Source organism: Eptesicus fuscus, chromosome 23 (assembly GCF_027574615.1).
Source record: "Eptesicus fuscus isolate TK198812 chromosome 23, DD_ASM_mEF_20220401, whole genome shotgun sequence".
Taxonomy (NCBI): domain Eukaryota; kingdom Metazoa; phylum Chordata; class Mammalia; order Chiroptera; family Vespertilionidae; genus Eptesicus; species Eptesicus fuscus.
The window spans coordinates 11077439-11090711 of record NC_072495.1 but is presented as its reverse complement, the minus strand read 5'-3'; the positions used below and the strand labels follow the sequence as shown (position 1 = coordinate 11090711).

Genomic DNA, 13273 nt, shown 5'->3' with positions numbered 1-13273 from the left:
GCCTCTCCTGGCACCCCAGTTCCCTTCCCTCCCCCCAGCCCACCACTTGCTCTGTGACCTTGGGCAACTCAATTTATGCCTCAGGGTCTACATTTGCTCACAGGCAAAATAAAAATAATAACTCCCGCCTTAGCCGGTTTGGCTCAGTGGATAGAGCGTCGGCCTGCGGACTGAAGGGTCCCTGGTTCAATTCCTGTCAAGGACACATATCCAGGTTGTGGGCTCAATCCCCAGTAGGGGGCGTGCAGAAGGCAGCCGATCAATGATTCTCATTATTGATATTTGTCTCTCCCTCTCCCCTCCTCTCTAAAATAAATAAAAATATATATATTTTAAAAAATAACAACTCCTCATTCTGGGGTTATTGTGAAGATTACATGATACAGATAAAATGCTCAACACAGTTATGGCCCACAGTGCTTGAGAAATGGTAGCAACTGTTTAAAAAGCCTTTTTTCCTCTCATTTATTCCTTACTCAAACTTGAGAATTTGCGGCTCTGCGAGTTGAAGTGACTTGTTCCAGATCACACAGCTGGTAAGCAGCAGACCCTCCTCCCGCTCTGCTCCTCCACCTGAAAAATTACTGATGTCAAGTCTAGGGCCCGTGGCACCGAGCCTCCTCCGAACGCCAAACGAGGCCGGTGAATCTGGATGCGGGGCGAGGGGGAGGGGCAGGAGGCGGGTGGGAAGCGCAGGTGTGTGGTCTGTGGGCCGCCCAGGCCCGGCCCTGCCCGACTCGGGTGAGCACCCCCGCGCGGCACCAAGTCCTGCTTTGCTGGGCACCCCCTGCGCGGACCGCGTGGCCTGCGACCCTGACTCACAGAGCGCGCCCAGCCAGGTGCTCAAAAGGCCAGGGTCGTCCTGCCGCTTGGACTCCTCAGCCACTTCCCAGCAGCCGCTTTCTCCAACACCGGCTCCCTAGTTACGGTTGCCACCCAAGCCCTATCCCCATGGTAACCGCCGCCGCGGCAGGCGACGTGCCGTAAAGCGAAAGGGCTGTACGGTGGTCACGTGCCCAGAAAGCAGCCGCGAGCCGGCCCGCGCGCCCCCTGCCGGTCTCCCCGGAGAGGCGCCACCGCGAGGGGAGCGGCGAAATTGGCTTTTCTGGTCTTTCTTTCCTTCCATCCGCTTTTCCCATGGCGCCATCCCCTGAGAAACTGCAGCGGCAAACACTAGCAGTTTTGACTTTCTGAAGGTTTAACAAGATTAAGTGAAGTATGAAATGTTTTGATAAAATTCTCTTTTCCAAAAGCAGACTAAATTTCCCCGTCTCGCGGACGCTTGCACCTAGATGTCTTCCACAGCTTCTCACCGAGGCAAAGTGTTCGGCGAGTTTTGGCTAGCCGGAGATTATAGTAGAGGTTACATTATCTTGCTGTTCTCATCACAAAACATTTCTGCAAATCCAGTTTGGTTAAATCTATTAGGATCGCCTGGCCAATGTGGCTCAATGGTTGAACATGGACCTATGAACCAGGTCACGGTTGGATTCTGGGTCAGGGCACATGCCTGGGTTGCAGGCTCGATCCTGTGGGGCGTGCAGGAGGCAACCAATCAATGATTCTCTCTCATCATTGATGTTTCTCTTCTCTCTCTCCCTTCCTCTCTCAAATTAATAAAAAAATATATTTTTTAAAAATTAGGATCATTCTACCTCCCAGTGACCCTCCCCTAGAATCTCATGGAAGAGGGCACACCTGCCATCCCGAGGTTTCCAAAGGAAGACCTGCAGGAAACCAGCCAAAGGCACGATGCAGAAGACTCTGCTGCTAGCACTTTAGGAGAATGCTTTGCTGGGCACCCCCTGACCCTCCCCACCCCCACCCCCATGCCTGGATGGGAGAAGCTGTGTTGATTATAATCTAGGGCTTATAAAAAAAAAAAAGATTGAAAAACACTTGAAATTAGAACACCCAATTGAAACAGCAAAGCTCGGTCAACACCGTGGCTCTGGGAGGGGAATACACGTGGAGGCAGGGCTGGAGTAAGTCTGGGGAAGACCCTCCACAGGAAGGCTTCCCAGTTGAGCATGAGAACCCATGGCAGGAAGCACAGGCCAATACCGACTCCCGTCAGGGCAAGCTGGGACCTGTATCCAACCCAAGCAAATCCAGTCCCGAGACACAGATGCCCCAGCAGAATGTGCCAGATCTCTGAAAGAGAGGGGTCTACACAAACTGTGGGAATGAATACAGTGAAGAGAGAAAGACTAGAGTCCCTAGGAATCCCTGAAATCCATTTTGCCGTGTTAGAGAGAACAAAAGGAGGACTCGGCATTTTCAAACGGTCGGATCCGTACACACTGCTGTTCCCATCAGCGTCAAGCACACCTTAGCAGTTTATAAAATGTGCTGAGCTGAGGGCGTGACAAGGAGGTTCAATGATAAAAAGCCAAATTAGAAGCTAATCTGCAGGCATTTTATTCTGAAGGGAGCGTGCTGCCCTCTGGTGGATTATGGATGAGAAAGCGGACACCTGCTGGGCTGTCTGGGGAGCCTCCTGGCTTATCCTTTTTTTTTACGTTATAAAAATATGAATGCTTCACGAATTTGCATGTCATATTCTTAAAGGGAGCAGCTGTGGCTCTGGAGGTCCAAGTGGTAAAGACAAGATTTCTGTATCTAGGGCAGCAACGCCGCACTGCAAAGGGAGACAGGCAGCCGGTGTCTGGAAACCCCATGCCATAAAGAAGGATGTTCCTGAAATATCGTGGTCAAATTTGACTTTGGTACAATTATTGTTCTTTCTTTCTTTCTTTCTTTCTTTCTTTCTTTCTTTCTTTCTTTCTTTCTTTCTTTCTTTTCTTTCTTTCTTTCTTTCTTTCTTCCTTCCTTTCTTTCTTTCTTCCTTCCTTCCTTCCCTTCCTTCCTTCCTTTCTTCCTTTTTATTTTAGGGAGAGGAGAGAGAGAAATATCGTTCCGTTGTTCCACTTATTCATGCACTCATCGGATGACCCCTGCATGGGCCCTGACTGGGGATCGAGCCCACAACCCTGGCACATCAGTTCAACGCTCCAACCAACTGAGCCACCGGCCAGGGCCCAACTTTCTGTGAGGATGTTCTAAGCTTTGGTCTGAGAGGGCCACAAGGAGTTTAGTTGGGGTGATAACACGCTCATATCAGTACTATAAAACTGTTTATTTGGAGAAAATAATTCCTAAAAGAATAAAGTCATGACAGCACCTGTCGGAGTAACTCCCACCCTCTTGCCATCAGAGATTCCCGTTTGGGGCCAAGGTCTAACTCAGAAAGATGCTAAGCACAAATCAAGTTCTGACAATGCCTTAATCCCAGCACTCGGAGGCCATGGCGTTTCTACCACCTAGAAGTTCAGGCTTCCAGGTCCTAAAACTCCAGGGAGAGAAGAGAAGGGAGAAATCCCCCCCTAGACACAAGTCTAGGGCCACAGAACATGCTTTCCTGATACTGTTCCTCAGGGACAATCAACTTTGCAAAGGAATAATGTTGCAGCTGGAAGAAAAAAAGAAAAGAAACAGCGTAAGTTTGACGGCTCCATTCAGAGAGATCAGGAGGTGAGCCCTCCTGAGCTTTTCAATTACCTTCTTTAGTCCCGTAAAGCAAATGCCAGAGAGACCAGGGCTCCCTCCACCTCTGCACCTATAGTCTCATTCCTGCCCCAAGTATTCATCATCAGTTCTACAGGTCACCTGGGGATTCCCATCATTTCCCAACCCCTCCTCCCCCCCAGCTTTATGTCTAACAAACATGCAATGGACACTGCCGTGTCAATGAACCAAAACAGATACTTTACCCCAGCAGTCCTTTCCCCGCCCAGCGTGTTGGGACAAGTCTAAGCCGGTGTTTCTCCCCTCTGCGGATCACTGTCACATTCAGGGGCTTCTGAAAAGAAAATGAGCTCGTTTTATGTTCAACCTCCTTAGCATTCAAAGAAATTCAGGCTAAAATGCTGAGATGCTCTATCAGTGAACACAGTGTCCGCCTGCAGACTGAAGGGTCCCGGGTTCGATTCCGGCTTTTCGCCCATCAGGTTAGCAAGGATACTTACTTTAAGCATTAACCTGCAGTTGGTGGGTGGGGGATGTGGCACTCTCAGGGCAGTCACTGGGGCTGCAAATCGGTACCATCCTCTTGCAGAGACACATTCCCCCCCCCCGCAAAAAAAAATCTTTAGGAAGTGCATACAGCCCTAGCCGGTTTGGCTCAGTGGATAAGAGCATCAAGTGAGGATTAACAAATATTAAAATTAAAATGTGCATATAAAATACATTTTGCAAAAATACAGAAAGATATATGAACAAAGTGTTCATCCCAGGACTGTTTATAAATTCAAAAACTGGAAACACCCAAAATATCCCTTAGTCAGGTATGATTCAAATATAGTACAGTGAATGAGGCAGTTTTAGGATACAAAACAAAACCAACTAAGAATGAACCCATTTGAATATATTTTCTAAAAGAACATATGTATTGCTTGGTGCATACAATGTTTTCTGGAAGATATACCAAAACACTGTGAACAGAGTTACTTCCCAGAGAGAATGGAGTCAGAGAAAACAACGTTTACTTTTATATCTTTCTATACCATTAACTTTTTAACGATGTGCATGTATTAGTATTTTTTAAAATATGCTTTTATTAATTTTAGAAAGAGAGGAAAGGAGGAGAGAGAAACACCAATGTGAGAGAGAAACATCAATGTGAGAGCGAAACATCAACCAGCTGCCTCCCACATGCCCCTGATCAGGGATGGAGCCCGTAACCCAGTAATGTGCCCTGACCAGGAATTGAACTGGCGGCCCCTTGGTCAAAATTTAAAATTTTTGTGCATCAAAGGATACTATCAACAGAGTGAAAAAACCAACCCTTAAAAAGGAAGAAAATTCTGACATATATAACGACACTGAAGGACCATGAAGACATTATGCTAAGTGCAATACACCAGTCACAAAAGGACAAATATTATGTGATTCCGGCAATTCTAGGGTTACTGACCAAATGCCACGTAACCCCCAACTTACCCCCTCACTGTGCTGCACCACGGTGCCAATGTTTTGCAGCGACTGGAAGTTTTGGGTGTTTACGGAGCCAAACTCCACAATCTCATCATCCACTTGCAGACCCTAAAGAAAGAAGAGATGGAAAACCAGGCTAGAGGTTAGATGTGCTTCTGGTGTTCTTTACCCTTCCATACTAATGAATGTCAAGGCCAAGAGCGTGTTTTCTACCGGGGACAAGGACAGGCCCAAAGCGAAGAGGTCATGCAGAAGGCAGATAATTGGGCACCTCCTCCGGGGGGCTCCTTCTAGGGCAGATGTAGTAGAAGGTGGCCAGGTCTGCCCAGTGTCTGATAAAAGCTGGCGGTTGTGGAGGCCTTGAGATATGTGGGGAAAAGCCAACTGCTGCTCTCTGGGGTCCTGACCCAGGTTCGGGGCAGACAGACACAGGACAGTCTGGACCTCTTTTGTTCAGGGGTCAGAACTTAGATAAGTTTGCCCTCAAATGAGCAGCCACAGGCACAAGGCTGACCACAGGCCTTAGTGTGACCTTTTCATTCTAAGAATACAGATGGTGATGCACTCACCCCTTCAACAAGTATTTGCTGTGTTCTCCTAGCCAGTTTGGCTCAGTGGATAGTGTTGGCCTGCAGACTGAAGGGTCCTGGGTTCAAGTCTGGTCAAGGGCATATGCCTGGGATGCAAGCTTGGTCCCCAGTGGGGGGCATGCAGGAGGCAGCCGATCAATGATTCTCTCTCATCATTGTTTCTATCTCTCTCCCTCTCCCTTCCTCTCTGAAATCAATAAAAATATATTTAAAAAATATATGTTTGCTATGGGCCAACGACAGCCCTGTGCTGAATGCGTGGATACAGTGGTGAACAGGACAGAGCCTCTGTGCAACAGGCCCTGGCTTACCGCGATGCTCGCGGGGGAGCCGGGGCTGATGCTGTTCACTTTGGCAAAGGCCTGAGGGGCGCTGAGGCCCTCGCTCTGGCCCGGGCTTTGGCTCATGGCCTCTTCCTGGGCCTCGGCCATGTCCCGGGCCTGCTTCTCCTTGTCCCGAGCGTGCAGCTGGTGCAGGGCCTCCTCCACCTGCTTCATCACCGCCTTGTGATCGTTCTGCAAGCCTGGGAGGAGGAAACCAGATCAGGGGCCAAGGATGACAGCCGAGGACACAAGACTCCCTCATTCATTCACTGAATACTCAGCGAGCACGTCCTACATGCTCGGCCTTATACTGAAACACTCAGGTGGAGTCATGATTCAAACAGGTAACAGAAGTCAGGAAGCAGAAAATGTAGACGATAATTCCCTTCCTTTTCTTAAAATGCTTTTTATTAATTTGAGAGAGGAGAGAGAGAGACAGAGAGAAACACTGATGTGAGAGAGAAATATCAATCAGGTGCCTCAGGTACACACCCTGACCAGGGACCGAACCCACAACCTGGGCATGCACCCTGACCAGGAATCGAACTGGCGACCTCTCGGTGCAAGGGAGGGATGATGCCCAGCCAACTGAGCCACACCAGGCAGGGCGGTAATTCCCTTCTAATATGACTTGGTGGTAGACCACTGGCTGCCCACCTGTGGCAGTGTGAACAAGGGCCCCGCAAAGATGTCCACGTCCTAATCCCCGGGACCTGTGACTGTGCTGCTTTACGTGGCAACAGGGACTATGTCAATGTGATTAAGTTTATGACCCTGAGAACGAGGTTATCCTGGGTTATCGAGGGGGTGGGCCCAATGCAGTGGTTCCCAACGTGGGGCACACGCCCACAGGGGGGCAATTTGATTTTTAAGGGAGGCAATTCGAGAATGAGTTATTAATAGTGAATTTTTGTATTTATTATGGTTCTAGGAGCCTCGGATACAGTGTGTGTGTGTGTGTGTGTGTGTGTGTATATATATATATATATATGTATATATATATATATATATATACACACACACACACACACACACATATATATATTGTGACATATTTATGCATTTCAGTTCTTTATTATATGTTTTCAAACTTTATTTGCTATTTTTTCATACCACTTCATATTATTATTTTTTAACAATTTCTTAGTAATTTCTTCCTCATTACTTCAACTGTCCTTTCCTTCTTTTATTTCTCTCTTTCACGGATGCCATGTTCTTTGGAAACTTGTTTAGACCAAGTTAATGGCCTTTTAGGCTTCCTCCACGTGAATAGGAGTTCACTTTTTTTTTTTTTTTTTATATATTTTATTGATTTTTTACAGAGAGGAAGGGAGAGGGATAGAAAGCTAGAAACATCGATGAGAGAGATACATCGACCAGCTGCCTCCTGCACACCCCCTACCGGGGATATACCCGCAACCAAGGTACATGCCCTTGACCGGAATCAAACCTGGGACCTTTCAGTCCGCAGGCCGACGCTCTATCCACTGAGCCAAACCGGTTTTGGCAGGAGTTCACTTTTTGAATAATAAGAATTATATGTCATAGGGGGGCATCAGGATTTTAGAGATGCTTAGGTGGGGCATGGCCAAAAAAAAGGTTGGGAACCACTGGCCCGATGCCATCATGGGTCTTTTTAAGTGAAGGAGGGAGGCAAAATGAAAGAAAGCGATGTGACAGAATCGGAGTTGGAGGGATTTAACTGTCAGCTTTGAAGATGGAAGGAGCCACAAAACAAGGGATGCGGGCGGCCTCTAGGAGCTGGAAAAGACAAGGAACCGGGCTCGCCCCTGGACCCCCCGGCAGGAACACGCCCTGTCCAACACCTTGATCTTAACCCAGTGAGACCCATTTGGAGGTCTCACCTCCAGAGCTGTGAGATAACAAGTCTGTGACGTTTTAGGCCACTAAGTATGAGGTGATGTGTTACATGAGAAACAGAAAACAAATGCACTGCCCCCCCTCTGTTCTCCCTCCGTTCCTGGGTCACTATCATCAACAGCGAAACATAATTCCTAACACATAATCGATGTGATTAGGATCGTCAGCAATATCTGACCTGGGTTTCTATTGTTATTTCAATAAAGTTTCCAGAATGAAGTAAAGCTCTTAAAAACAAAAGGAAGCTATAAATACAGAACCCTGAGTTTAACCCATTCCCTGGGCTGTCATTCCTCCATGGAGACAATGAGATAACCCTGTCGCGGCAGCAGAGAGGGAAGCAGATAACATGGGATACTGGTGATTTCATTTAATGTCCCCCTCTGCAAGGTGGGGCCCCACGGGTCACTCACAGACGATGTTGTGCCTGGCAGTTCGAACTTGGTACAGGTCCACGTCTGAGCGGGGGTAGCCCTCGCAGTCCACCAGCGGCTCATTCATCCCAACACCTTTTAGCTGGAGGAAAGAAATGTGGATTTTAAAAAATCGCACAGGCCCTCCCGGTGTGGCTCAGTGATTGAGCATGGACCCATGAACCAGGAAGATCACAGTTCGATTCCCGGTCAGGGCACATCATTAATGTTTGTATCTCTCTCTCCCCCTCTCCCTTCCTCTCTCTGAAAATTCAACAAAAATATTTTTTTAAAAAAATTTAAAGTCGCACAGGTCTGAGGTCCTCAAGACCTCTTTCCCAGACTCTGCCTTCGCAGTCATAATGAAGGCGACCACCTGGCACAGACTCGGTATGTTACCCACATCCTCTCACAAGTACCCTCTACGGTGGGCCCTGTTTTTTAAATTAATTTTTGAAAAATACAAGTACTGTGTGAATCATTCTCCCTTTTTGAAGTTAGAACTGTGCAGATAAAACTCCTTTGAGCATGAGCCCCAAGGCCAGCCTCCTCTGGCTCCTCCAAACCCTCCTCCTCCAGGCAGCGGACATCTGGCCAACAGCCTTGGAAGCTGGAAGGGAGTGAAAGCCCCAGACGCATCCAGCTGTGGCCCAACTTGGATTCTGCTGAATGTACAAAAGATGGCCTCAGAGGGCTTTCAAAGAGGCTCCCGACCCTGGCAGGACACACTGATATCACCAAGGGCCCATGAGGGACAGGAACTGGGGGGCTGGGGAACAGGCGAGGAAGAGAGACTTTTCCTTTTACATCCTTTAGTAGCCTTTGAATTTTGACCATGGGACTGTATTCCCTATTTGAAACAATAGATCTCTTTCAACATTTTGGTCTTTTCCTACATAAGTCAGAGCATGATGTACAGAAGCAGTGAGACGTGTTATACACCGATGATGATGTAAGGGGAGGGATTCTGCAGTCGGACAGCCTTTGATGTGATCTCAATTCTGCCACAAACAACCTGGGTGCCTTGGCTAAGACCTTTACCTCCTACGGTCTCAGCTTCCTCGGTTACTAAATGGGAACGAAGGTACTCACCCGCCCACCTATCATGAGACTTGATGAGTTGACCTATGTAGAGTGCTTAGCACAGTGCCAGGAACATGCAAAGTGGGTTGAACAGCGGCCCCCAAAAGATATGTCCAAATCCTAACCCCAGAACCTGGGGATGTGACCTTACTTGGAAAAAGGATCTTTGCAGATGTAATTAAGTGAAGGGTCTCTGAGGTCACCCTAGATTTGGGGTGGGCCCTAAATCCAGTACCGGGTATCCGTACAAGAGAAAGGAGAGAGACACCTGGGACACAGAGAGAAGGCATGTGAAGGTAGAGGGCAGAGAAGGGAGTAAAACAGCTACAATCCAAGGATGGCTGACAGCCACCAGGACCTAGGAGAGAGGCATCGAATGGACGGTCCTTCAGACCCTGCCTTCACCTTGACTTCGGGCTTCATTTCTAACCTCCACAACTGTGGGAGAGTAAATTTATCTTGTTTTCAGCCACCCAGTTTGTGGTCATTTGTTATGGCGGCCCTAGGAACTGAATACACACAGCAGTAAGTGATGGCTGTACCGGTAATTACTAGTGAGCACAGAGACAGCGCCCAGCGCACACAGGTACCGGGTGGAGGGATTCCATTTGCTTCTCTCCCTGTCTCTCTGGAAGCCACTGGGTTACACAGACTGTTTCCTGTTGGCAAGAGGGTGGGGGGATGGGGGTCTCCTATAGTCCCTTAAGACAGGACTCTCTACAGATGCTGCATAAATGTCCCACGGCTACACACCTGTATCAGCCGCCTGCCTTTCCACATGACTGAGTTCACTGGCATTCCCCAAGCAATACCATGTAAGATACTGATTTCCAAAGTGGGGACACACACCACTGGCGCCTCACACACAGGGCATTAAATAACTCCCTTTCCAATGATCTCCGATCCTCCAATAATCAGGAAGAAAGTCTCCATTTGGTGACATCACCCACAGATCACCTGCTATCTCTGGGCCTCAAGTTTGTTTTTAACAGCTTTACTGAGATAGAATTCACAAACCATACAATCCATCCATTTAAAGTGTATAATTCAATGGTTTTTAGAATATTTGCAGGGTTGTGCAACCATCGCCACAATCAATTTTAGAACATTTTCATCACCCTCATTCCCATTCTCCCCTCCCCTCAGCCTCTAGCAACCACAAAGCTACTTCCTGTCTCTATGGAGTGGCCTATTCTAGACATTTCGTATAAACAGAATCGTAAGATATGTGGCCTTTTTGATGAACTTCTTTCACTCAGCATCATGCTTTCAAGGCTCATGCACATTGTGGTGTGTGTTAGTGCTTTGTCCCTTTTTATTAAATAACATCCATTGTATGGAGAAACCACATTTTATTTATCCACTCATCAGTTAATGGAGATTTGTATGGATCATCTTGATGTACATTTCTACCTTATATTTAAGGGAAGAGATTCTCATTTTTTCACATGCTATAGAACTATACTAGTAAAATTTCCTTTTAAAATAAATTTATTTAAGTAAAAAAAATGGGTCAACTTAAAGTAAAACATACAAGGAGCCCCTGGCTGGGTGGCTCAGTTGGTTGAAGCATCATCCCATACACCAAAAGGTTGCTAGTTCAATTCCCATTCGGGGCACATGGCTGGGTTTCAGGTTCCAACCCCTGTCCAGACACACGTGGTAATGCGGGAGGCAGCCGATCAATGTCTCTCTCTCACATCAATGTTTCTCTTTTTCTCTCCTTTCCTCTCTCTAAAAATCAGTGAAAACATATCCTTGGGTGAGGATGAAAAAAAAAAAAACACACACATAAAGGGAATAACAAGAAGTATATGGATACAGCATCGTGCTTATGGTAGACAGTAATTAAAGTTAAAGAAATTGCCGGCATAACACCTGAAAGCACAGGTTCTGGATTCAACAGGCCTGAGACCCAAATCCCACTGTGTGACTTTGAGCAAGTGACTTCCCCTTCATAACCCACCGCCCTCCAGGCATATACAGTCAGCACCCAGTAAAATGGTACCCTGGCCTCCCATCCAGTACTTCATCTTACTCCCATTACCTAAAATGCATCCCATCCGCCCTATGCAGGATGTAATTAACTTACTTCCTCTATAAATTGCTTTGTGGTTTTAAGAAAAACTATCAGATGGCTTAAGGAAAACTATCAGTTTTGGAGCCAGAGAGACCTAGGATCGAGCTCTACCACGGCCACTTTTTAGTTACAAGACCCTAGGCAAGGGTGCGCCCCACTCTGGGCCTCAGTTTCCTCTTTATGCAATAAGTACAATGAGCCTTAACTGTCACTCAAAGTTCAGTCCTTTGACCAGGAGCATCAGCATCGCTAATAATTTGCCAGAAATGCAGCATCTGCTCCGGCGCGCTCTGCCCCCCATCAGGATGGGTTAGCAAAACCCGGAACAGTGACTGTCAATCACCCGGCCTCTGCAAACTTATTAGCTCTGTGACGGGAGGCAGGTCTAAGGTAAGCAACGCCTCAGTTTCCCCATCCCTAAAATGGGCGAAATAACGGAGCTCATCTCAAAGGGTTGCTGCGAGGATGAAATGAGCTCACCGGTGGAACGAAAGCACGTAAAACCACGCCCAGCACAGAGTAAGGGCTCCACACACGCTTGCTAGGACACCCACACCGTTTAGTTCTCTACGTGCGGAGCCTCTCTGCCACCGACAGAGGCCGCAGTGGCGGCGCCTAGGGCCTCCCAGTCCCCCGGGCCGGGGGGTGGGGCCGAGTCCGGAGGGGTCGGGGCGCCCCCACGCCGCCCGGGAGCCCCGAGCCCACACTCACGCTCTCCAGCACGCCATAATTGGCCTTGATCTGCGCTTCGATCTCCTCCTTGCGCCGTATCAGCTCCTGGACATCGCTGACCGTCACCGCGCTGGCATGCGGGGAGCCCCCGCTCGACTCGCCTTCCTTCTCCGACATCTTGGACCTCCAGCCAGGATTCTGGACACCCGGCTTCCGGTTGCGGACCCCCGAGAAGACTTTGGCTACGGCTCCGCCCGCGGGCCAAAACACCGCGGTCCGTCCGTCCTCGAGCGCTGGGAGGAGCAAGGGACGTGGTTTCGTCGGTGGGCGGGGTCACCTGAAGCCACACCCTGCTGGAACCAGCGGTCTTGTGGCGCCTCCACCTGGCGCAGGGTGCGGAGGAATGGTTCCCTGTACCCCACAGCTAGGGACAAGGCCAGTTGGTTTATCTCTCTCTCTAGCTGACTTTTTTTAAAATTGATTTTTAGAGAGAGAGGAAGGGAGACGAATAGAGAGATAGAAACATCATCAACCTGCTGCCTCCTGCACGCCCCCCTACTGGGGTTCGAGCCCACACCCAGGTTTGTGCCCTGACCAGGAATCCAACCGTGATCTCTTAGTTCCTGGGTCCACACTCAACCACGAGCCACACCTGCCGGGCTAGCTGACTCATTTTCTGTCCTCATTCATTCAACTAACATTTATTGAGCGCCTACTGTGTGCATTGTGAGAGCACTGTGCGTGGTGCTCAAATCCAGCTCTTCACATCTACGCGTGCTGGAGGGTTTACAAAACATATTCTTATTCCTAACCCTCATTTTTTACAAAGCCTACAAGGTTGTGTTCAAATTCAGGGCTCTTGCCACTTACTGCACTGTAGTGATCTTGAGTAAATTACTTCACTTCTCTGAGCCTCAGTTTTCTCATCTGTGTATCAACAGAAATCCATCTCATAGAGCTGACATTTTGCCAACAAATATTTATTGGATGCCTCCTTTGTGTCATACTCTGTCCTGGGTGCTGGATGGGTAAAGAATTGAGAGTTGGGCTCAGTGCCTGTCAGATAGTAGATGTCTATAAATTTTGGGTTTTACTATTTTTATAGTATTGATGATAATAAATTAATACTAATAATTTATCAAATAGTTACAATGTGCCAGACACTGTTTTAAGTGCCTTACATATAAACAACCTCTTGAAACCAGGATTGTTATTACCCTCACTTGACAGACGACA

General features: G+C 48.0%; 2 protein-coding genes across 2 annotated transcripts in view; both read right to left on the bottom strand.

The window, feature by feature from the left end:
* Positions 1 to 892, bottom strand: part of CFAP251 (cilia and flagella associated protein 251) — a 48656-nt gene extending 47764 nt beyond the window's left edge. The window contains exon 1 of the mRNA XM_054712716.1: positions 823 to 892. The gene's annotated coding sequence lies outside the window, so the exon portion shown is untranslated. The remainder of the gene's footprint in view (positions 1 to 822) is intronic.
* Positions 893 to 3120: 2228 nt separating this feature from the next.
* On the bottom strand, positions 3121 to 12353 carry PSMD9 (proteasome 26S subunit, non-ATPase 9). Its single transcript, XM_008142682.3, has 6 exons — positions 12077 to 12353; positions 8203 to 8305; positions 5897 to 6108; positions 5002 to 5103; positions 3774 to 3862; positions 3121 to 3472 (listed from the first exon to the last, which is right to left on the bottom strand). Exons 1-6 carry the CDS (start codon positions 12212 to 12214, stop codon positions 3445 to 3447), a joined length of 672 nt encoding a protein of 223 aa, XP_008140904.2. The 5' UTR covers positions 12215 to 12353; the 3' UTR covers positions 3121 to 3444.
* Positions 12354 to 13273: the final 920 nt, after the last annotated feature.

Bases quoted from the DNA above. Each gene is read 5' to 3' on its own strand.
- PSMD9 (XM_008142682.3), bottom strand. From the start codon at position 12,214: ATGTCGGAGAAGGAAGGCGAGTCGAGCGGGGGCTCCCCGCATGCCAGC. The intron at 6,109-8,202 runs GTGAGTGACCCG...TCCTCCTCCCAG, and splicing joins TGCCAGGCACAACATCGTCT to GCTTGCAGAACGATCACAAG. The intron at 3,863-5,001 runs GTAAGTTGGGGG...TTTTCTTTTCAG, and splicing joins TGGTGCAGCACAGTGAGGGG to AAGCCCCTGAATGTGACAGT.